Below are 26,067 nucleotides of genomic sequence, written 5' to 3' on the forward strand. Positions count from 1 at the left end.
AATTATTAACCCCACTTTGCCCAGAGAAAAGTGAGGCTCAGAGAGACTGATGTCACACAGAAAGGAAGTGGCAGAGCAGGGCCTGAAAGACCCTGGTCTTTCTGGTGCTAATCATCATCATCATCTCACTACCACATAGCCTATGATAAAATGTAATAAATACATTTGGTATGGTTTCCCATTCTGTGTAAGTTAGAAATACACTAGTATAAACAAAACATTTAAAAGAAGTTCCTGGAAGATTTAACACATCATTTTCTGTTGTTGCTGAAAGTAACAAAAAAAATAAACTTTCAACAACTAAATCCTGTAACAATTTAGAGTTTAAGATATAACCATTCTGGGGGAATTGCCTGGTCGTCTAATGGTTATGACTCCGTGCCTCCACTGCCGGGGGCAAAGGTTTGCTCCCTGGTCAGGGAACTACGATCCACATGGCATGGTCCATCCCCCCACAAAAAAGACACAATCATTCTGTGCATTCAGATTTACCAACCAGACACTGTATAGAAATCACAGTTACCTACTACCTGGTCTACTAGTATATAGAGAATTTTTAAGAAAATCTTTAAAAATCCTTATAAGATCTTGACTCTTAAAAAAAACAAACATAGCAACCTGCTCTTTTAAGTTAGTTATTTTTATCAATCCCACTAAAAAACTACAACTTTATGATCTCACATAATGCAAAATCCTAATTGAACAAAATATGCAAAGGCTAATAAAGCAAATCTATTAGTCTACCTTAGAATTTTGAAAACTCTGTTATCTTTTATAATAAAGACAGATGCCATAAAAAGTCTATTCCAGCAAAGAAAAAGAATTCTACATAAACTGAAAACTGGAGGACATTTAAAATACTGAAACCTTTTTAGGTTTAACCTAAAACCTTTAACCTAAACCTTTAACCTTTACCTTACCAAAGCAAATGAAAAACCAAATATAATTTAAAAAAATTAAAATCACAAGTTGTAACATTACCTTTTAAGAACCAATAGACCACTTACTTTGAAAGAATGCCAAGTTCCTTACTGACTTGTGCTCTATTCTTCTTCTTTTTTAGCTTTTCTGCACTTATTGTGGTTTTGCTGAGATACTGGAGAATAGCAGGTACATGAGGTAGAATTAATCGTCCTCCTGTTGTGATAGACTCTGAAATATAGATAAATGTACTGATTTTAATTAACTACACTCTTAAAAGATAACTATACAATATCTTCTCAATGCCAGAAAAGGCAAGTACTCAATTACCATGAAAATTTCATACATTTCAACCTCCAAGATTAACTAAATTTCTTCTTAGTTAAAACATCTATACTATTGTTCAGTCACTAAGTCATGGCTGACCCTTTGCATGTGGCATGCCAGGCTTCCTTTATCATTATCTAAATTGAAAATCCGATATGAGACCCTTGAAGTTTTATTTAAACCACTTTCAGTAGCACTAAAAGACTGTTAGGATAATATGGTAAGAAGAATTCAGAGACATGACAGTGGAAATCATTTGATAATGTCCTAGAGGACAGTTGAGCTTTCTGGAGAGTAAATACTCTGAATTTCTAACTACTGCAAAGAAGATTCAGTTTATATAAACTGAATTATTAAGTATTTAATTAATCTGGGTATTAATTCCTAGAGAAGAGAAACTCTCTTAATAGCTTAGATTATCTGAAGAATCAGATTCTATTGACTTTTTCACTCTGAGGGTACAAATGATACCTCAAAAGTAGAAGAACCGTTTGCTCTGTACAGCTTACATACCATCTGCACTTTCTGTGTATACACATCCTGTCACCGGCAAGCTCAAAACTGCTTCTGAGGGTTCAAAATCTGGAAGGCTAAGAAGGTCGTCGGCTATTTCCATCACAAGACTAGCTGTAGCTTCAGAGAGGTTTTTTGCTGAGAGAATCGCAAAAACATTGGTCAGGATATCACATTCTGGGTGCCCAGGTTTCTGTTTAGCCAGGAAACAGAAATATCTGCAAGAGGAAACATTGAAACAGTCACCTTCTTTCTCAATATGTTTATTTCTAAAAACATGTTCCTTATGGATTTTCAGTTTAATGAAGATATATGTGTATGTGTGCAGATGAATGCTAGCTAATAAGCTCAGAAGGGAAATTACTTTAAAATTTAATGGATTATAATTCTAGGCACCATACATTGTATTATCTTGACACTTTATGTATATTTCTCATATTATCTTGGCACTTTATGTATATTTCTCTTTTTATGTATATGTTAATCTTTGTAACATCTCTGTTATGGTGGTATGCTTATCTCTACATTATAGATGCAAAAACAGAATTGTCCAAAGCCACTAAGCTAATAAGGGGTAAAACTGAGCTCTGAACTGCTAGTTCTAAGAGAAATGTACTAAAGACAGGCTATTTTTCAATTATAAGCCTTCTAGAATGTGAATGTTTACGCTGCTCCTGCTAAGTCGCTTCAGTCGTGTCCGACTCTGTGCGACCCCAGAGATGGCAGCCCACCAGGTTCCCTCGTCCCTGGAATTCTCCAGGCAAGAACACTGGAGTGGGTTGCCATTTCCCTCTCCAATGCATAAAAGTGAAAAGTGAAAGTGAAGCCACTCAGTCGTGTCCAACTCCTAGTGACCCCATGGACTTCAGCCCACCAAGCTCCTCCGTCCGTGGGATTTTCCAGGCAAGAGTACTGGAGTGGGATGCCATCGCCTTCTCCGGTAAATGTTTATACACTCACATAAAAACCAATGTACTACAACATGAAAATTAGGAATACAGACCACAGGTCAAATAAACACTTGCTGATCTAGGATATGCAACATTCAGACTAGGATCATTTGTGAAAGGAAAGGTGATGAACCCATCCCCAATAATGAAAGCCTCAAACAATGCCCCGGAGAGCGGGGAACACAAAAGCTTTCTAGCTACACATAAACCAGCAACTGTTTTACAGCGAGAGATGCGATCCTAACAATTAGTAGGAAGGTCAAACTGAAAAAATTCAAATAGTTTGGCTTTACCAGTTCATTATCACCGGAAAAAGAGCTCAAGCATTTGAACATGTTTAGTCCTGACAAACTCAAAGAAAAGTCCTAAGAGGTTATGTTCATACAAGTTTGTCCAGTAGATACTGGGGACAGTGTGGGCAGGCACCAAACAAGACAGTTTACATATTATCATCTCTACTGTCAACGAGAGGGAAACTGTAGAAGAGAATGAAATGGCATCCAGTGATATGGCTCTATCCTTGATGAGGACCTAATTCACATAAAAACGGAATCACTATTGTAAAGTCTTTTTTGGTGAAAGTTCTTCATACCTTATTTGTGTAACAATGATACAACTATAAAACGTTTTTCAAGTATGCCTATGAAGTGCGGCTTATAAACGTCCAATAAAAAAACAAGATATGAAATTGCTTTATCCAACTGGGAATTAAAAGAGCCCTTCTGACAGTAAAGACAAAACAGGCTTTCCTGAGGAAGACAATGTCAAGGTGTTCAGTTTGTTTTTGAAGACTATTTAATGACATGGGGAAATGTTCATGACAAAATATACATGAAAAATCAAAATCAAAAGATAGCTATATGGTATGATCCCAATTTTGTAAACTGATGCCAAGGTTTTAACTTCACTGAATCAATGACAAAACACATTTTCCTTTATTCTATCTTTTATTCTTCAAACTGGATAGGACAAACTTAAGTCTGCTGCCATCACCCTTCAGTAAATACATTTAATTTTTGTAACATAGCATCTCTGAACCATCAGTCAATGAAGGTTCTGTTAATGGCTCATAATGTCCATAAAGGAATACTGATTTGTGACCATCAGTGCTGCATGTAAATTTAGATGGCGTTTTATAAAGAATAGAAGAAAATGACCTAGAAAATCCAGGAAACCTATGAAATTTTTTAAGTGGGAACTGAGAAAAAGACTAGAATGCCAATTACAAATCAGCTTTTACTGATTTTCTGTTTCATTTTATATTTATACATAGATACACATGTAAAAGCATTTTTCCTGGATCATACTGCACCTATGATTTGGCAAATTGCACTTTTCTTTAAACTATGGATTTTGAGATTCAATGACTTTATTCTCTTTAACTGCACTAAACATAGTTCACTATGTGTAAAGAGCATAAATGACACTATTAGTTCCCTTTATTAGTTTTGACTAGATTAGTCTAAAACACTGATGTTTTTAAAGGTACAAAAAAAAAAATTTTACCTTGCATTTCTGCACCAGATACTAATTAGTTTCAGTAGAGGAGTAGGAGAATACTGACTTTCAGATCCAAGCCTGCTGATCTAGATACAAAATAAAAACAATACAAGATAAGAACATATACAGACTTGAAGGAAAAAATCAAACAACTGAAAAGCAGAACAAGAACAGAAGCCACAGGAGGACATAAGAGCCAAGAGATAGAGATTAATATTTAAAGGATAAACTGAACAGTGAGCAACTGTGCCTAAGATCAAGTCTCTGCTACAGTCTTAGCTATAACTACACCAGTTATCATCACCAAGTGGGGACAACCAGAGAAATCAAACAAGGAAACATGCAACAACAATCCCGGTATATTTTTTCTCACGCTTGTCAAAATCCAGAGGCATATCATGTGAGGTGCTACAAAAGTTACATGGCATTTGCTTAAGAGACACAGTCATATTCAAATTAGCCTTAAGTATAAATGCTACTATACCACAGAAACTAGCTCTTGAGCTTTTGGTGGTAGTGGAAGCAAAGAAAAGTGTTCTAAACTTCCAGAAACAAAGAAAGGCTTGACATGACAGAAAAGACCAGGATAAGCATTCGTGCCTGGGTGTAGACTGTGCGGGTGAAGTAGTAATAAAGGAAAAAGCAGATGATATCTGGGCAGAATGTGGGAATCAAGGTTTACCTGGGGCCAAACTACACCATGAAATACTGCATCAATTTCTTCTGTTCTGAATGGATAGGACTCCCAATCCAAAAAGATATCAGTTACCATTTTGATTCCAAGACGTCTTAAATTTTTCAGTGGGTTAATAAGCCTTAGCTGTATCTGTAAAATAAAGATCTTCTATTATAAGAAAATATTGTCTTTAGCTTTGATTCCTCAGGGAGGCACTTCTGCTCAGACAGCTAAGAATCAAGCTGGAAATCCTGCTAAGTCTGTTGACTCTGGTTCTGATTCACATGGAAAAATCAGTAAGTCATATTGCTTTTCTCACTGAACAAGAAGGGAATACAGACTTCAAAAAAAAAAAAAAGGCGGTGAGATGTGTTCTATTATCAATGTCCAGCAAAATCACACTAAGTGTTCTCAAGGCAAAACAAAATCTCAGTGGGAACATCGGTTTTGTGTTCCACATTGTTTTACTTTTTTATTTAAGCAATTGTCTCAAGTAAAATTCTGGTTTCTTTTCACAAATATAACACTCTGCCATTATAATGCTTCAGATTAGGAAAAATAAAATCTAAATGTTCATTTCAAATGAAAGCCACTTTTCTATTTTTTTAAATTTGTATTTTTATTTTTACTTTTTTTTTTTTAAAGACTATGAGTTTTTGGTTATTCTTGTTAAAATTAGTCCACAGGACTGAAGAATTTATAGTTTCTTCAAACAGTGAAATACTTTGTGCAGTAAAGGAGAATGAAGTGACTGAATTAAGGCCTGCAAAGATCTCAAAATACACAGCTCAAAGGAAAATACAATTTGGAGAAAAATAAGATTTGTCTGTCTAGAGGCATAGAAGCTAGAGTCAGTAGATGTTTAAATTAACAGCAAATTTCTTTTATTAACAGGTATTGCTACTTCTACTGGCATCTCCTTTCCTACAAGTTATAAAATATAAATAATGCAGCCAATTTTTTAGGCTCAGGGTAGAAAAATATACTCAACCTATACTAATGAGTCCAATGGTATGCTAGCCATAGTCCTGACCTCAACTTATAATCTTCCTAAACATTTATTAAACTACAACAGAGATGAAAAATACCAAAGATATTTGACTTAGGACAAGAATTACTATAAATTAGAGAAAGGTTAAACTTTAGGGAGAATTTCCACTGGATCTTAAAAGATGAAGAGATTTAGGTCAGGCAGAGAGAAAAAAAGGCCTCAGAGAGATTTCTCCCAAGTACAGAATGTTGTAAAACCAAACAAATGGGAGAAGATTCAAAACCTAATTGTTTTTCCACTTGATTAACATATTGTGAGCTCTGGATATATAAGTGGCAACTTATTTTCTACACTTGACTTTAATTAGTGACGTTTAAAGCACACTAAAATGTATGAAGTCAGCACAAGTGCTGTAACACAATGAACATCAAGTCTTGTGGCAATGATAACATGGAGCAAACTCTCAAGTTACTTGTCATAAGAATCTGATAATCTGATGAATGGAGGTATCTGAATATGAAACTGAACATTTTAAATTCAAGAGAGTATGAAGATGCCATTGATTTGCTATGTAAATCTAAGGAATCACGATGGCTGACATACCCATCAAGTTTCTGCCATTCACTTTTAACTAACTATTACACAAGTTACAAAGAGAGGAAATGCCAGACAAGCACAAGACAGTGACACTGTTACAAGTCATTCTGTTCTGCCTCAGTTCCACTGACAGTATTTCCATTATTCTCTGGATCACATCTGGCGAAAGATAAAAACTATTACTGATATTTGAAGAAGCATGGTATCACGATACCCTGGAGCAGTAAGAAACTAACCTTGGCAAACATGACACCAAGTCAGAGGCCCCACTTTCCCCCACCTCCATCAGCCCCGCAAGGCCCCCATCAAGTAGAATCTGCATGTTCTATTCTCTTTTGTAACTACAGGGCCAACTGCCCAGTCTTCTCAGTAATTGTTGAGAAATTAAACTGGAGAAAAATCCTAAGAATGAGCAATTGCAGACTTTAATTCCTAGAGGAATACTCCATATGATGGAGTTTATGGACATTTACAAGTTACTTCCTTGCTTAAATATACCAATACAAAAAAACACAAAAAACTAAAACCAAATCAAAACAACCTTCAAGACACCATTTCAGTGTCAGTCAATGCCCTGAAGGATCTGAAAGCTACAAAAAAGTCAATGTTTGACTTCACTCAAATACACAAGGGCAGAATTTTAACTCACTTGAGCATATTACTGTGTGATAATTCATTACAGAAACTCAAGGAATTCCCTGGATTTGTTCAAGAATTAACAAGAAAGAAGAAAAGAAGGCTCTTATGTGTCAGGAAGGCTAGCACCTCACTGTCTAATGAACTGTGAAACTGTATAAATGAGCCTTTGAATTACTGATTGTTGACTCAGGAGTAAGGCTGCATTACTGAGTAACATCTTCTAAGTTAACCAGAAAGTCAAAGGACTTTCATGATTTAACATGTCCACATATAGGCAGTCACTGTCACTCACTATAAGACAAAAACTAAAATTCTGTTTCTTCTTGGGATATGTCAATACTGTTCTGCCCCAGGACTTTGTGCTACTAGTCATTTTCTCTGCCTGAAATGTTCTTCCAGCGGCTGGGTAGGTATAAGCTCAAATATCAGCTCTTGAGAGGTGACCCTGAACACCCTACTAAAAGCAGCACACATCTACCTCTAGTTATTTTAAATTCTTTACATCTTCATGTCTTTCCCTAACACGTTAATGCTTTCCTTTCCTTTTGTGAATGTATGGCACATATTTCTTAATGTCCTTGTCTAATTCTATCACCTGTATCATTTCTGGGTCTGATTCTATCCATTGTTCCAAAAGGTTTTGAGCTTTATTCTGGGATGCAGTTGATTCACTCAGAAAAGTTTGGTCTTTTTAGGCTCTGTTAGATGGAGCCACAGTAGCTTTTATGCCTGGGCTGATCTGGCTCCACTACAGAGACAATCCCCTTCCTAGGACACTCCTTGATGCCACATCTCATGAGGTTTCTGCTCTGGCTGTTGGGAACATGAGCTGCTTCCAGCCCTGTGTTAGCTGCAGGGCTGCTCTGCCTGTTCTCTTCAGGTGGTTTTACTGTTTCTAGACATGATAAAATAACAGGGACCAGATTTAGCCTCCCCTCTCAAGACACTGAAGAATATATGAAACAATGATTTTTTGGACACTGGACAGCAGGCAACAGAGGACATCCCCGAGAGAGGAGAAACAGTTGAGATGAGTCCTACACATTCCCTGACTTCCTGCCTGCAGACTTTGACCTTGGTATGGGAAGGAAAATGAGGGGACAATGGTGCAGCTCAGGGAGGCCAAGGTGGCTAGAAGTCACGAACAGAGGACTAGAGAGAAAACAGGGACACAGAGAATGACTTACAGATGTCTGCAGAGTCACCTCCTGAGTTTATTTTCCTCTTAGAACTTACCAACTGATGTTCTTCTATCATTTGGCTATTTATCTATAACCTCCCCAAGATACTGAGTCCTTACTATTTCATTTTCCATCTACAACAATGTCTGGCAGATAGCAGGTGTGAAGTAAGTATTTACTGAATAATTAAACGGACAGGAACTTTTGTTTGATCCTTCGCCCCAGTGCTTAGTACAGTATCTGACACACAGTAGGGGCTCAATGAATAAAGCAGCATAAAATTCTGGCTGTATCTAAGAGGCAGTTCACCAGGCACATCAATAAAACAAATGAGTTTTAGCCAAATTAAAACTGCCTATTTGTCATTAACAACAACAGCAGAATGTGAGTTAAGAATCAACAGCAGAAACCTGAATGTGGATTTTCACTTCAGGTCCTATCTCCTTCAAGAAGTCTTCAGTCCATAAAAACATTTTAAGTTCCCCTAAACTCCACAGAGTAAACTTATGTTCACACACTTGTTTCAACAGAACATAAATATATCATCTTTAAAATCATTCAGAAAACATTTCCTAAGCACCATCTCATGAAGCCTCCTGGCAGTTAGCTAGTTGGCTTGTCATGCCCAATCTTGCTACTTACCTTCACTTAAAACACTGCATTTAGAGTAGGTAAGCATTTATTTTTACAAGAGCTCTGGGCAACTCTATCTCAACAAGGACAATGCCAACAGTGTTGTCTTCATTCTCCAAATACTCTGAATAAATGAGAGTTAGAAGACGTGTTTCATACTTTCAGGCTTCTGAAATTAAAAATCTAAGAAACATCAGTTTAACTATACCAGACTTTGGTCTCTGAGACATAGACAGAACTAAATGCCTCCCTACCGTTTCACCTCCTTTTTAAATAGACACTTGATACAATCTGCATTTTCTAGCTATTCGTAAGTATTTATAACAGTGAAGATTCCCATTAATAGGAAAGGTCATTTTAAAGAGACACCTTACATAAGAAAGATTTAACTTAGAATGATGTTAGCTATGGGCTCCAACCAATTTTCCAAGTAAAACACCAACCTGTATTAGCCCAAGAAGAAAGTGATAAAAGTCGCTCAGTCATGTTCAACTCTTTGTGACCCTGTGGACTGTAGCCTGCCAGGCTCCTCTGTCCGTGGAATTCTCCAGGCAAGAACACTGGAGTGGGTAGCCGTTCCCTTCTCCAGGGGCTCTTCCCGACCCAGGAATCGAGCCAGGATCTCCTGGATTGCAGACAGATTCTTTACCAGCTGACCTACCAGGGAAGTCCTATTTGCCCAAGAAGAAAGCTAAAGTTTAAAGTGAATCTTGCTCACCTTTTCTCGTTGGTCAAGGATGTGTGACACAGTTGCAGTCATGCAGAGCAGTAGCTGCAGAATCTTTGGTAAATATGTGCTGATCAGGTGACTAATGTTCTTTAAGACTATCTCAAGGCTATTTAATATGCCGTGCTGACGACCCAAAGGAAGAACTTTAGACAAATCTAAATCTTCTACTGCTTGAATGACAGCGGTATGGCATTCTCCTGGTGAAACACAGAGGAGCAGAGATAGCATGTGAAGCGAAATATTAGCTCGTTCCTATTTACAATTATAGCTTCCTTTCAATTTCTCCCAATAATACAGCATTTTCTACTGTTATAATTTACAGATGATAATATATTTTCCTTATTTTTCTCCTTTTGATTCTTACCAAACATTAAATGAGCTAGATATAGTAGGTTTTACTATTATCACTTTATAAATGAGGAAACTGAGGAATCAGAGAGAGTAAGAAACCTGTGAAAGAACTAAGTCTCTAAGCCCAATTCTTCCCCTATTTATACAATTCAGCAAAACCTGAGGAATTCCATTTTATTAATATTCTATCAACTTTCCACATTTTTCCCTCTGAGCTTTCACGGACTATGCTAATTTTAGCAGTTTCAAAGAAAATACCTTGCTATGTGATAAACTCTTTTAAAGCCGAGAATCAAATGTTTTATTTCTCTTGCAGTCGCTTGCGAATAAATAAAACAATAGTCCTTTATAAATGGGTGCCAAACTGATTTCATAATTTACTTAAAAGACTTGAATTGTTATTGTTTGAGCTTTACTTCAGACCAACTGGTATGAGATCATGAGCTTGCTGATTCATATACCTAAGTGGTTTATCCATAAGGGTATCATTTATAGCTACCCTCTTACAACAGAGGCCACTGCACTGAACAAAAACTTTTGTATTCGTTAACAGCCAACTTTCTTCACAGGGCAATATTATACTGAATGAAAACTTTTTAAAAAGCTATACCTATCATTAAAAAAAACAAAAAGCAACACATGACCCTACAAATAAATCTATGTTTGCCTAAAGCAAAGCAATTATAAAACTGGAACACAGGTATTGTAGTCAGGAAGATCTGGATTTGAATCCCAGCTTCATCTGGGTTCAAATCCCAGGGCAAAGTACTTACCTCTCTAAGCCTGTTTCCTACCTGTAAAATGGCAACAAATAAATACTGAACCCTACTGTGGCTGTTTTAAGGGTCAACTGAGTTGTAGGTAAAGGAGCCTGTCATTAATTCTGGCACGAAGCAGATGAACCTCACATACTGGAGAACATATGACAGAACATCACACTGTATACAGTTACTAATCCACTTTGTTTAGACTGTGAGGTTAAGAGCAGAGGTTATAAATGCTCAGTTTTCTATTTTCAACAGTGTCCAGGGCACAGGAGGTATTTGACAAATTACTATTTAGTAGGTGAATGACTCAGTGAAACAATACATGCCAGGACAATTAAGATTCATTTTGCAGCACACTTTAAGTTTCTAAGGAAAAACCTATTCATCGTATATGGAGAAGTACCACTTTTCAAGGGCTTCCCTGGTGGCTTGGGTTGGTAAAGAATATGCTTGCAATGTGGGAGACCTGGGTTTGATCCCTGGGTTGGGAAGATCCTCTGGAGAAGGAAATGGCAACCCACTCCAGTATCTGTGCTTGGAGAATTCCCAGGGAGAGAGGAGTCTGGCAGGCTACAGTCGGTGGGGTCACAAAGAGTCAGACACGACTGAGCGACTAAGCGCTTGGCACATGCTCTACAACTTGGCACCACTTTTCAAATGGCCAAAATGTACAAGAGAAGCAGAAAACACACATTTTCTAATCAGGGGCTTATTAGCGCAAGGCCGATGATAATCCCAAGATCATTTGTGAGGTCTACCTAATTCAATCAAAATTTATATGAATTGCATGTCAGCAAAAAGACCACCACTGAGACTGGGAGGAGCAACCAACCCCGAGAAAGACGCCCAAGAGTGTGGGGGAACAGCCTGAGACAGCAGAGGTCTGAGCAGAGAATATGCATTCACAGCGCGGCAGGCAGTTGATACCTACCGTTCCTGAAGTGCTTCACAGGCTCAAATAGCAGGTCTAAGAATATCTCGATCTCTTCTGGCTGCGTCCCAGCCAGGAACCTCAGGACGATGGACATGCGGGTACCAGAAGCAGATTTCCCCTGAGTTTTACTTCCAGTCTTATTCTTCATTCGACCATACAAAATTCTAAAATGTCCAAAGAAGGTTATTTGTTTGCACATTAACCCCCAAACATTATTTTCTTGCACATTAATCCTAAAACACAGTTGTTTTGTTTTCCTAGAAGGCTGGAATAGCAGCTCAACATATTTAAATCAATGTATTCTAAAACAGGGAAGAATGAAATAAAAATCAAATTTTTAACATGGAGATTTTAAAATAACAACAACAAACAAGGCAAAGGGAAACAGGAAGAAGAAAATGTTAAAGACAATGACTGGAAGCTGGTTCTTTGGAGGAGGGAAAAAAAGAAATAAAACAGGCAGGCCAAAGATAAGTCTCAACAAGGAATAATGAAAACAGGAATATATAGATTAAAACGAAGTAAAATAAGAGAGTACAACTATAAGTAAAACAAGGAAGCTGGAAAGATTTCAATTAAATGGGTAATCTTCTGGAAAAAACCGACATCTATAAATAGTCAAAAGGAACCTAACAAAACCTGAAGAGATCAGTAATCATGAGTAAACTTGGAGTCAACACAGTTTTACAGATGAATTGTTGAAACTTTCAAGGAGAAACAATCCCCATGATATAGTTCCACAGCAGGGAGAAAGAAGGAAATAGTCCTTTTTCAGGCATGGATCTAGAGATTATCATACTAAAGTGAAGTTAAGTCAAAGACAAATATGGTATCAATTATATGTGGAATCTAAAAAATAATACAAATGAATCTATATACAAAAACTGACTCACAGGCATAGAAAACAAACTATGATTACCAAAGGGGAAAGAGATGGGGAAAGGGATAAACTAGAACTACGGGATGAACAGATACAAACTATGCATAAAATAGATAAGCAATAAGGATCTACTGTATAGCACAGGGAACAACTATATTCAATATCTCATAATAACCTAAAATGTAAAATAATCTGAAAAATATATACAAATAATAATCACTTTGCTGTACACTTGAAAGTAACACAATATTGTAAATACTTCAATAATAATAAATACATAATGGGGAGGGCGGGGGAAGTCCACAACATTTCTGAAAACAGTACCCAGCGCTGCATTAAAACAGTATTAAAGCTGAATAAGGATTATTCCAAGAATGCAAGAAAGAATCACTAGTAAAATCTATTAATACAGATCAATGGCTTGTAGAAAAAAGTTAATACGATCATTTAAATACATGTCAATAGGCATTCTAATAAAATTCAACATCCATTTAGTAAAAAAACTAAATAACATAGCAATAAAAGCTACCTTCTTAGCATGGTAGAACTACTGACTTAACATTCAAAATTTAGACAATGGTTTTCAAACTTTTTGATATTAGGATCCCTTTTTACTCTTAAAAATTACTTAAGAGCTTTTGTATATGTGACTTTTATCTATTATTATTTGTCGTAGTACAAGCTAAAACAAGTTAGCATAACTAACATTTTTAATAAAAATTGTATTTTCCAAACCTGCCCCTCTCCAAATTAGAGATCAGAGGCATTGTTGTACATTTTTTTCCTCTCCAAATTTCTTTATTGCCTGGCTTATCAGAAGATAAATGAATCCTCGTATCAGCTTCTACATTCAATCTGTTGCAATATACTGTGGTTGAAGAAAATCCAGCCTTACACAGATATGCAACTGGAGAAGGGGAATATATTTTGTAAACTTTCAGATAATTCTTCTCAGATAATTGTGAATATTCTACTTGGATTCTGCACCAAAGCTCAAGAAGAGGCAGTTTCTTAAAGGCTAGTTGCAAGGTGGAATCTAAAACCATTATCAGTGAATTTTGTAAACTCTGTTACATTAAAATCCATCTGTCTACTTTGCACTTTGAACAGATCTTTACCCATGAATGATTCTGTAATATGCATCAGTTACTTGGAAAATCTGAAAAAAAATTCCATGGAAACTAGTGAGCTGAAGAAGTGTTTTATGCATACCTCTTAATTCATACAGAATAATAAAAAGACAAGTACTCAAGGCTCAAGACTCAATAAGGGCAGTGAGTGAAATCAGCTTTTAATTTTTTTTTTAAACTCTAGGTCTGTGGCAATGAAGAATGACTAACACAGTTTGGAGCCACTGTCCTGATTCATGCTAAGCACCTGGAGTTTTACACCTCACTGCTTTTGCCTGGTCAGCACAAACAGCAGCACAATGAGGAAAGGGAATGTCTTTATGAAGAAAGTTTTAACGTCGTGGATGTCCTAAAAGCATCTCTGGGAAAGCCCCCACCAAGAAGGAGCAGACCACACTTTAAGACAAGCACAACTGTTCTAGAAACATTACTGTTAAATACAGTAGCAAGACAAGGATAACTACAACTACCACCACTCCAATTAACTCATGTAGGCTCTGTAGGGAATACACAGATCAAACGACACAACAGTGAAGGGGGTATTTATATCAGAAAAGAGAAGACAAACTTCATCTGACCACTACTGACTAAGAGGCATGGAGTCTGTCTTCTGGTAGAGAAAATGGATAATAAGAGGCCATGTTGGATGATTAAGTACTGTGAAGAAAGACTGTGGTGTGGGCTCTGAGAGGGGTGGTAAATGAAAGAGATGTTAGAGAAGCAGGTCTAGGCTAGGTCATACCATGCCCTTAAAGGAGTAGTAAGCACTCCATTTGTTGTTCTCAGTAAAATGGGACCTCAAAAGGTTTTTAAACAGGGACTAACAAGCTGACTGATGATTATTATTTACAATTATTTTTGACCCAGAAAAATCCAATGAAAACTATAAAAACTATAATAAAGTTTTATACATGGTTAGTTTTTATATCTCATAATTAGTTACCTATCAAACAAATACATTATTTTTACTATTTCTCAATGGTTTAAACCTTAGAGAAATACTGGATTTAATTTTAATAACACAATTAAAAAAACAATGTCAAGATTTTTCCTCATATTAGGGACAAAATATTTAAAATAAGTCTCTATAACAATTTGACTTTCCCCAAAGAACCAATTATAAAAATAAATAAAATTCAAGATGAAATATTCCATTATAATTGCTGAAAGAATCATAATACTATATTCACAACTGTTTTTGGGACCAACCCTTAAAATATCAGTTTTGAAAGAGTATATATTACCTCATCAGAATAGGAAACAGTTCTGCTCGGTGGGCTGCTTTCACCACTGTATTATCTTCAGAAATGCTAAAATGCACTATCTCTTCCTTAAAGTTTCTGTCTTCAAGCAATCTTTGTAGGTTTTCCCTTTACAAATAGAATTTAGCATAAATCATCACTTAATCAAAAATACTTTTTAAAAATATAATAGAGTAATAAATATATACATAAAAGAAACAGGCATTAAGAATATTTTACATTGTAGCTGACATCCATAAAAGAAAGTCTTCACACAAATACCTTCCAAAATGGCAAGTTTCAAATTTTAAAATGTAAGAGGGATCATAGTGAAAGTAAAAGTGGCTCAGTTGTGTCCGACTCTTTGTGACCCCATGGATTATATGGTCCCTGGAATTCTCCAGGCCAGAACACTGGAGTGGGTAGCCTTTCCCTTCTCCAGGGGATCTTCCCACCCAGGGATCAAACCCAGGTCTCCCGCGTTGCACGTGGGTTCTTTACCAGCCGAACTACAAAGGAAGCCCAAGAGGGATCATAAGGGGTTAGTCAATAATTCAGCCGTTTAAAAAAACATAATATGAAAGCTTTCTTCAGTTCTTGGAGGGTAATTACGACGATTCCTTAAGTAATCATCAAGATTTTAATGCCATTATATAAGCAAGAAGAAATGACATAACCTCAACACATATTTTTCAATTAATACTCTCTCTCCTACCTTATTATCTATGAAGAAGCACTCTTAACAAACAAATATACTTCTAGTTTTCATTGCTTACCTGAAAATAGCATGATTACCTTAGAAAAGAGAGTAATTTCCTGGGGCCTTTAAAAAATTATAAGAGGCTCTCTGGTGAAAAGAGTAAAAATAGCCCCCTAAACAGCATTTCTTTAGCTTCAAATAACTTACCTGTAAGGGAGAATATGTGGATGTTTATATGTCAGTATGCAATCCAGTGTTATTTTTTGTACCATCTGATCCTGATGTAGCAACAACTAGGAATGATATTTTATAAAATAAATGAATGAAGTCAGATATACACATGCCATCAGATAGTAATTTACTTTTACTAATTTGCTAAATTAAAATTCTTAGAATCTAAATGTTTAGATGTGGGTTAAAGATGATTCATGACAATAGCTTTACATTGTCCTGGAGGTAACAGAAAATAAACAGAATGTATGTAGAGAACAAAACAAAAACACAACTCTGACAACTGCATCCCACATGGCAGACTCTCAGGTCTGTCTTTTGGCCAAGGCCAATTCCCTACATGACTTTAGGTTTACACCAACTGGATTGGTCCTGTAATGAGGGAAAGCTCTTATACCATGAAGGTAACCACAGTCAGTAAGATGCCAGGAAAGACCCAGCTCTGAGGCCTCTCTGATCAGTCCAGATTTTTGCTTCCTGTCGACAACTGAGAGTTTTGACTTCTGATTTTATAAACAAGTTACATCTGAATTATACATAAAATACGGATAAATTCTGCCAAAATAATGTTTCATTTAAAAAACCTCCAAGTGAAAAGAGAAAATCTTATTTCCCCAGATAGCTTAGAATGACATCCCATGCTTAACTCTGCTTCTGACACCAGTTTTTTTTTTCTTCTGCAACCTTTTCTGAATTCAAGGTCATATACTATAACTGCAATGGACTACTACTCCACCTACTTTCATTCAGTCTACCGGATCCTGAAATGCTAGGGCTCCATAAGGCTAACTCGCCTAGCAGTGCAAAGTAGCAGCTCTCTTGGTACAAACCCTTACTCCCTTCTAAAACCTAAATCTCATGAGACAACTAACATTTTGCTAAACCCACTGTTAACACAGCCAATCAATGTTTCAGTTCAGTTCAGTCGCTCAGTTGTGTTCGACTCTGCGACCCCATGAATCACAGCAGGCCAGGCCTCCCTGTCCATAGCCAACTCCCGGAGTTCACTCAGACTCACGTTCATCGAGTCAGTGATGCCATCCAGCCATCTCATCCTCTGTCGTCCCCTTCTCCTCCTGCCCCCAATCCCTCCCAGCATCAGAGTCTTTTCCAATGAGTCAACTCTTCACATGAGGTAGCCAAAGTACTGGAGTTTCAGTTTTAGCAGCATTCCTTCCAAAGAAATCCCAGGGCTGATCTCCTTCAGAATGGACTGGTTGGATCTCCTTGCAGTCCAAGGGACTGCAAAACACCACAGTTCAAAAGCATCAATTCTCTGGTGCTCAGCCTTCTTCATAGTCCAACTCTCACATCCATACATGACCACAGGAAAAACCATAGCCTTAACTAGATGGACCTTTGTTGGCAAAGTAATGTCTCTGCTTTTCAATATGCTGTCTAGGTTGGTCATAACTTTCCTTCCAAGGAGTAAGCGTCTTTTAATTTCGGCTGCAGTCACCATCTGCAGTGATTTTGGAACCCCAAAAAATAAAGTCTGACACTGTTTCCACTGTTTCCCCATCTATTTCCCATGAAGTCATGGGATCGGATGCCATGATCTTCGTTTTCTGAATGTTGAGCTTTAAGCCAACTTTTTCACTCTCCACTTTCACTTTCATCAAGAGGCTTTTGAGTTCCTCTTCACTTTCTGCCATAAGGGTGGTGTCATCTGCGTATCTGAGGTTATTGATATTTCTCCCAGCAATCTTGATTCCAGCTTGTGTTTCTTCCAGTCCAGCGTTTCTCATGATGTACTCTGCATATAAGTTAAATAAGCAGGGTGACAATATACAGCCTTGACGTACTCCTTTTCCTATCTGGAACCAGTCTGTTGTTTAGTCACCCTCAATTTCTTTAAAATCCACTAAATCAGTACTGTCTAAAACTGTTTCTCAAGGTATAGACAGTATCTGTTAGTTAAAAAATATATATTTAAAATGTAGAAATCAGCCCTAGTCAACAATTACTGAAAACCTAGAAGTTATTTGGGTAAAGAAAATGGTAGAGAAAAGTTCACAACTAACTACAGTGACAAGAATTAATTTTACTTACCTGAAGATACAGCTCATATAATTTCGATTCCAGATATAAGGCTCGTGGATTTGAAAACTTAGAGAAAACTTGCAAATGAGCAATTAGCTGCCTAAAATGCACAAAACAAACAAACAAAAGATACAGAGAGAAAAACAGAAAAAAGAAAAACCAGAAATAAAAACAGACATTATTTTTGTAAGATGATAGTATCTACCAGTTTTCTCTGACAAGTACTCTAAACATCTCAAATACAGTTTCACTGTTAATTACACTAGCAAGTTTTAATTACTTGAATTTAGGAAATCATTCTCCAGAAATTCCAAATCTCAGGCAGGCCCTTCTCTGAAATTCAGGCTCCCAACCTCAGAAAATCATTCAGGATGTGCTTAGAATGGTTTAAACACATATGGTTAAGCAAATATAGAAAGAAAGTAATCAAAACACTAACATATTCCAAAATTGAACACAGATGATTTTTGGAATGATCCTTTTTTTTCTGTCTAGTTTTTATGCAGTAGACAGGAAAGTGGAACATACTACGCTTCCTCACTTTCATATAACATAAAAACTGATGTCAGGCAACAGAGGTCCAAGTTTGGATAACCATGGCTCTTGCTTACCAAGAAACAGAAAGACAGAACAATGTTCTGCGGTTGGAATTTAAATTTGAAGATGGGGTTGCCTTCAAATAAACGGTACCATCAAAACAGAATGAGCAGAGAGCTTCTACTACATTTACATGTTCAACTTCCTAATACTTAAGATTCTGTGAGGCTTTAAAAACACTTGAGAAAACTGTTTTCTCTCTTTGTATAATTTAAAAGAGGTATTAAAACTTAAAAAAAACAAAAACAAAAACCCTGAATGAATAAATTACAATCTTGAGAGATATTATTTGCCTATTTCAAGAACCTAAGCAGGGAGAAGTGAAGAGAGGTGGAAACAAAGCCACATGTGTGGTTCTGCCATTCTGAGCTGCTGACTTTGGGAAAAGTCACAGAATGTCTCAGCGTCTCATTTTTCATCTCAACTAAGAACAAGACTTTCAGCTTTTCTGCAGGACTGAATTAAAGAAAACAAGCTGTGGTACTTCAGTTCTTAAGAGCTTAGGGAACAACATATTTCTTTGCCTAAGAATAGGCAAAAAAAAAAAAAAAAAAAGCAAAACTGAAAGTCTTACTAGTTAATATAGAGAAAAACAGTTGGAAATTATGACCTCTTTAGATATTGTAGAAAAACAGGGGTAAGGGAAGCACTATTATTATATTTAGCCTAAATGCCTGTGTTGATTAGTCTTATGTGTCAATCTAATTTACCGTCCCAGCTATATAACAAAACACTAACCTAGGTGTTGTGATGAAAATATTCTTGTACATGTGGTTAACATCCACAACCAGTGGACTTTAAATAAAGGAGATGACCCTTAATAATGTGGGTGGGCCTTATCAAGTCAACTGAAAGCTGGAAGAACAAAAACTGATGTTTCCCAGAAAAGGAATTCTGCCATAAGGTTGTCACACTGAAATCCTACCCTATGAATTTCACATTTAAGACTACAGCATCAAATCCTGCCCCGGTTTCCAGCCTGCCCAACAAATTTTCTAGTAAGCTCTGACTGATACAATGTCTCTGTAATTACTTATCACTGAGCCTTTGCAGTTTTACAAAACACAATTTTAAAATCTACGGAAACATACATTCCTTTCCTCAACATTTACTAAGTACTTTTTATGTGCCATGTAGCCTTCAAGAGACAAACAGAAGTTACTTTACAGATTCTCATTAAATACCTACCAGTAAGGGGTATGTTCCACGGGTTAATAAAATTGGACTATGAATATACTGAGATGGCCTCCAGAAGAACGTGTTTATCCGTTTACTTATACTTTCAATGATGGTGAATGCTAGCAACATTCTAGGTTTGGCTACAGGGGGCAGGGAAATTAACCAAGACATGGAACTTGTCTTTAAAAAGCTTTAAATTTACATGGAAGATTTATTAAAAAAAAAATAATATCCATGGCAAGGAACAGCATCTGACCAGAGGAGCTGTTATCAAAGTTTGAAGGTGGGTAGATAACTAGATAATTTCCAGTTTAAAAGACAGGAAGAGCTTCACTGAAGAGGCAGTGTGAGAACTCAGCCTTGAAGTTATGACTAGAATTTCCCTTGGCAGCAATGAGGCAAGGGCACTGCAAAAAGAATGCTATAGCAAAGGTCCAAGGATAAGAACAAAGGATGTATGAGTGCCTGAGTAGCTTATTCATTCACTCAGCAAACAGGTATGAGGACAAACCTTTGGCCAGCTGTTATGCTGAAGCACACAAAGACAAACACAGCAATCTCTGTCTTAGGGGAAGTAGTAGGCGACAGAACGCTCAGAGCTGTGGAGAGGCAGAGCAGGGAGGTTGGGCCATGATCTTTCTCGCCCCTGTGCTTTATACACTATTTCCATCAGCCAGCAAGTCCTGTGCCTGGTAAACTTGTTTTTCTGCTCCAAAGGTGATTTCCTCTTTGTAAAAGTCTTCCCTTTGTGGTAGAATTATTATTATCTTTTTTACTGTGCTCCTGTAACTTCTTTAAAAACATTTCTTCTATTAAAATATTTCACCAGGCATTAGACTGCTTCCAGCTCTGCAGAGGCTAAAGACTGTTCATCTCTGTAGCTCTGCAATTAGCAGAAGAACCTCAATACAGCTGCTAAATGCTAGGCGAATAGATGACTCATGGGAAAGACTCAACAAGTGGGCATGTGAGATTGAGATGCAAAATGTTACAGTAACACAGCAGCACCAATCTGGTGAATCCCTGGCACTTCGATTCAGACAATCTTTAAGTAAGCTGAAAGCACAGTCCCTTCTTTTTTCTAAGATTTCTAACAATTTAGGTAAATGAATAATCCAGAGAGCCGGAAAGAGAATATAACAGCATGAAAAAGTGAAGAAAGCCAAAAGTAATCAAGACAGAAGTCAAAAGATAAAGTTGAGAGTGCTGACACCCTTATTTATAAAAGAAAAGATGTTCCATTCTGTGTTCCCCTAGCACACAAACATAATGTCCCAGTGCTATGGAAGAGAACGGCAAAGGTCAAGGCCATTTAACTGCTACAGGCCCCAGGGCTCTCATCTATAAAAAGGTGCTACGAGCAGATGATTCCAAAGTCCCTCAACTCTAACACACTGCAGCTAAACAAGAAAAAATAAAAAATAAGCAAGCAAAGGAAAAACACTCAGAACACTAGCAGTTTTCTTAGGCTATAAAAGAAAATCCTGGGAAGATGCAGCAGTCTGGTAAATAATTATCTGAGTAATTTCATCTCATTCCTGGCTACTTCACAGGCGGTCATTCGAGGTCTCTTCCTGCCCTTCCCTAACCCTAACCCTGGGCTGGAGCCCTGGACCTTTCAGCAATGTTGAACCTACTTTGCCGCAGCTCTTCTTGTCTTTTTCTTCTGTGCGGGTTCCTCTTGGGGCCCCAGCTCTTCCTCCAGCTCGTCGTCGTCTCTGGCGGCAGTTTCCTCTTCTACTTCCTCTATTGCCAGCCCTCTGCCTTTTCTTCGAAGATCCTGGGTTGGCGCAACCTGCAGATCTGCTGGGTAATACTCATTGCTACAGTGGAAAGACAGTGATAAGAGACAGATATCCTAAATGCTTGTGACAAATGTGTGCCCCCAGTTCACAGACTCACACACAGAAAAACACCAGAGGCCCCTTAGTGGAGGTCTTCTACAACATTTAAATTCAGCCTCTCTTAAGGACCTTATTTGACAAGTCAATCACTAACTGCAGAAGAGAGCCTGCTTCATTGTTACACTGTTGAGAATAACTGAAATGTCTATTTTGGACTAAGCTGAAATCGGCCTCCCTGTCTCTGGAACCACAACTCGGGGAGGAGTGCGTAGGGGTAGATTATATTACAGTGTTTAGACCATGCTGTATGTGTATCCCAGATACATTGTTTTCAGGATGTCCTTTCAAAAAGAGGGCCACAACAAATTCCAGTCCTCCAGGTATGGCCTGGTAAGACAGGGGGGACTATCAATTCTGTTGCTTTTGAGGGAAGTCACAATATGACAGACTCGAATGGAAAGTCCAGGCAATGAAAATCATTAATGCTTCATGTTTTGGCTCCTCTAAGCTTGTGCAGTTGGTGTTCGTATGTGTTACTGAATTCCATAGCTTAAATTTTGGTCCACTGTTGTAGGTAACTAATATTACCTTGAAGGCTATTGTTCAGTGCATTACTTTTGTGTCACTTTGGTTCATTAATCTAACAATTATATTGTCTATTCTGTGTATAACACTGGGTTATAGATGTGAGGAAACTGATCAGCCCGACTAAGTCCTCACTCAAAAATATACTGACACATGTTTGAGGACAGCATCCTACAAACACACCTTGAAAAACTATACTACAGGTTAATACACTACACCACACCTGGAGGCCTAAGACACTATCATGCTCAATGCTATATTCTTAGCTAGCAGGATCTTTCCCTTAATAAATTAAAAAAAAAAAAAATGAATGAATTGAATGAATGAAATGAACAAAGTTGCTCTGTCCTTTACAAATTGTACCATCACTATTTAAAAACATCTGTATTATACTCTCAACGCTCAATTAACCAAATGACGTATTTTTAACCTTTACCTCCAAGCACAGCATGCTCATTCATTCATTTACTAAATAAGATAGTTCATACAAAGCACTTATAAGAGGGTCTATAAGACACAGCAAGTAGTCATTAAGTGTCACCTATTATTAAGATACTGTTTCTATTGTTAGTCATTCATTCCTGCTGCTGGTTTGGGCTTCTTAGAAAATGTTTACAAGGGATTCACAGTTAGTACTAATATCAAATTATTTGAAAAATATTTAAAAGTATAAATGTATAACCCCCCAAAAGTAAAAGCCTATAATGTACTTCAAAGCCAGACTTAAAGGTAACTCTTGGGTTTTCCATTAGTTTGGATCATCTATCAAGATATTGGTTATAGGTAATAAGTGCCAATTAATGTTAAACATTTTTTAAAAATTATATCTTTTCAGTCATTATCTTTTTAAACTCAAGAGACTCACTTCCTGTTACAGCCTCCTCTCTCCATCCCCACCCCTACAGTACCTAGCCCTACTAGAGATAGACGTTTACATGAGACTAAGGAGTAATTTATTTCTTTACGGAAAAACTTAAAAAATCAACATGACAGGAACTTCATATCCTACTAACAGCTTTAATACCAGCTTACATAGGTACAGCTCCTTGAAATTCACGAAACAAATGATAAACATTACTTTACATGATCTTCAAAACAAGGAAAGGAAGCTAAATGTCACTGTTCTCATTCTAGAAATAAATTAAAGCCCAGAGTGAAAAAGAGAAAATCATTACACTACTACCACCATATCTGTTGACTTGTGTGCATCTTTGCTTTGTAACCTTTCCCAGAATGAATTATTCATGCAAACCTTTTTATTTATGCATGGGATCCTTTCTCCTCTTACCTATTCAAAGACAGGGCTCTATCGATTTTACCCCCTCTGGCATGACTAATTTCCCCTCCCTTTTGGATCACTCATACCAGCATTACATATAGAGACTGTTTAAGTTAAACAGTAACACCACAAAAGGCCCTCTTTCCGTTCCCACACTTCCTTCCACCTATGTCTGCTTCCTTTCTACAAGAACTGTCCATCCTTGTCATTTCCATTTTTCTTCTCCATTTTCTCTGAAGCCCATTTTAATCATACTTTCATCCCTATCAGATTAACTAAAACAACTCTTGTTAAGGTCAATTCTAAAGCCAAAAGTCAATTCTTATTCTTCATCTAATTGATGTCTTAGAGATCTGATTCCACTGATTACTTTAAGAAATACTGAGTGGTCTTAGTTCTTCTATTACTCTTTCCTGAACTCCTTTGCTGGTTCCTTAACCTCTGAATATTGCAGATGGTCTTTGGAAATCTTTGCTCCCTACATTTACACCCCAGGTGTGACTTCACTCCCTATACTTTTAAAATCCATCCATATACCGATGAGTCTCAAATTTCTTATCTTAAAAGCAAACCTTTCCTTTGAACTTTAAACTTCACATTCAACTGTCTACTTGAAATCTCTACTTAGATGTCTGTTTAGTGTCCCAAACTTAATATATCTTTAAACAAAACAAAACAACTCTTAATCTTCCCCACAAATCAGCAAACTTCTGCATTTCTTCCAATCTCAGTCAATGGTTAACTTTCTTCTTCCAGTTGCTCAGGCCCAAAAAAACCTTATAGATATCCTTAATTTCTCCCTTTTTTCCTTCCTGCATAACCCCCACCACTCACAATCCCTATCCTACATGTAATGTTAGCAAATGCCTCAGGTTAATCTAGTTGTGATTCTTCAAAAACGTATCGTTTTAAATTGAAATCTGAAAAGTGTCCAGAATTCAACTACTTCTCACCATCTGCATTACTCCCACCATGGTCAAGTCACCATCATTTCTTGCACAGATTTTTGCCATCTCCTCCCAACTCCCCTCCCCAGTCCTTCTGCCCTCACCACTTCTGTCCCACAGTCCATTCTCAAAACAGAAGCCAGAAAAATCCTCGAGAAAACATTAGTTGCGTAATCCTTGTTTAACCTTCCCAAAGGCTTTCTATTCCACTGACGATAAAAACCCAAGTCTTTACTGCCACTTCAAAGCCCCTACACAAATTCATTCTCCTGTTAAATTTTTTGCTTTCACCTCCAACTACTTTCTTCCTGGATCACCCTGCTGTTCCTTGGGAAGGCTGGCAGGCCGTGGTTTGTGGTCTGCCCAACCCAACCCTACACCATTTTCCCATGTAACAAAATGATAACGGAAAATTTACCTTTGATTGACTAGTACTGTTCTATATTCTGCACCCCTTATCTTTAGCGTTTCAAAGCAATCTGACTCTTCACAGAGCGTATCTAGTCAAAGTAAAACAGTACTCCAGAAAGTTCTTGTTATTCTTTGAGAGCACATTCCTCAGCGTCATGAGAAACATTCAAGAGGTTCAAAACAGAGTGGCTGGGGTTGAGTTACCTCAAAGTACTTTTAAGCCCTAGGCAGGCAAAACAACAATGAACAATAGGGCAAGAAACAACAAGGCCACTGTGCATTGATCTAAGTCAGTATGGCCTTTCTCACTTTGCAACCTGGAATTTTTTATTAACACCATTTATGAGCTGGTTAGATTTTGATTCATGTAAGAACAAGTGAACAAAACTAGTTTATTTGTTATTCACAGAGCCAGTGCTTTAGAGATGTGCTAGTGATTTGAAAAGATGACAGATGTAAGAACTCAGCCAATCTGGGAATTTCACTTTGTACCTTCTCTTCCTCATACCCTACTAGGGACATATTCCTAGCAAAGAACACTTACTTGATAAATCTCAAGAAAAGTGGGGAAAGCTCCCTGGACCGTGGCTCTACCCTTTCTGGGAATTTTGCCAGAGCTCGCCAGAGCAAAAAACGAAAATTGGTGTGGTCCAGTCTTTCCTGAAGGGCAGTTTTCAATGTCAACTGCTTGTGATAAAGAGCTCCAACGTTTCCTTCCTGAGTCTGCTCCCAATTTGCATCTCCAATAGACTTCTCCTCATCTCTTGTGTCATTCTGCAATTCTTTCTCTGAAAGAAAAAAGGTCATCATAACCAGAAGAGAAATATTACTAATAACATCTATGTATGTCTTCCAGTGGGGGAATTTCCTTCTCTAGTAATACAAGCAAACAATAAACCGTATCCAAAGGTTATTAAAGATAATTTATTTCTCATTTCTGTTTCCCAATTTCATGTGTAATTAAGCAACAGAAATTAGGGAATTCCCTGGCTGTCTAGTGGTGAGGACTCTGCCCTTCCACTGCAAGTAGAACAGTTTCAACCCCTGGTTCAAGAACTAAGATCCTGCAAGCCTCACAGCGTGGCCAAAAAATAATTAATAAACAATCATTCCCCCCACTCCTCAGTTCTCTTCTTTAAATTCCTTTACATACCAGCATGTGTAGCTGCTTTTTCTAGATGCTCATAGTAGACTTTCCAAAACTGCTTATTTTCCATTCCATGTGCATAAGAACTAAGAGTAAAGATTATAAAACAAACATGTGATATGGGTTTTATTTTGAGAGATCTC

At 37.3% G+C, this 26,067-nt stretch overlaps 1 protein-coding gene across 1 annotated transcript in view; it reads right to left on the reverse strand.

Moving 5' to 3' along the window:
* The window catches only part of UTP20 (UTP20, small subunit processome component), an 87,524-nt gene that overhangs the window by 35,426 nt on the left and 26,031 nt on the right, over nucleotides 1-26,067 (reverse strand). The window contains exons 20-31 of the mRNA XM_027542011.1: nucleotides 25,931-26,010; nucleotides 25,322-25,565; nucleotides 21,349-21,534; nucleotides 17,945-18,035; nucleotides 15,869-15,954; nucleotides 14,965-15,090; nucleotides 11,708-11,874; nucleotides 9,647-9,855; nucleotides 4,894-5,037; nucleotides 4,218-4,297; nucleotides 1,762-1,979; nucleotides 1,008-1,152 (exon numbers count right to left, since the gene is read on the reverse strand). Of these exons, the coding sequence (XP_027397812.1) occupies nucleotides 1,008-1,152; nucleotides 1,762-1,979; nucleotides 4,218-4,297; nucleotides 4,894-5,037; nucleotides 9,647-9,855; nucleotides 11,708-11,874; nucleotides 14,965-15,090; nucleotides 15,869-15,954; nucleotides 17,945-18,035; nucleotides 21,349-21,534; nucleotides 25,322-25,565; nucleotides 25,931-26,010 (1,776 nt within the window). The remainder of the gene's footprint in view (nucleotides 1-1,007; nucleotides 1,153-1,761; nucleotides 1,980-4,217; nucleotides 4,298-4,893; nucleotides 5,038-9,646; nucleotides 9,856-11,707; nucleotides 11,875-14,964; nucleotides 15,091-15,868; nucleotides 15,955-17,944; nucleotides 18,036-21,348; nucleotides 21,535-25,321; nucleotides 25,566-25,930; nucleotides 26,011-26,067) is intronic.

Source organism: Bos indicus x Bos taurus, chromosome 5 (genome assembly GCF_003369695.1).
Source record: "Bos indicus x Bos taurus breed Angus x Brahman F1 hybrid chromosome 5, Bos_hybrid_MaternalHap_v2.0, whole genome shotgun sequence".
Lineage (NCBI taxonomy): Eukaryota > Metazoa > Chordata > Mammalia > Artiodactyla > Bovidae > Bos > Bos indicus x Bos taurus.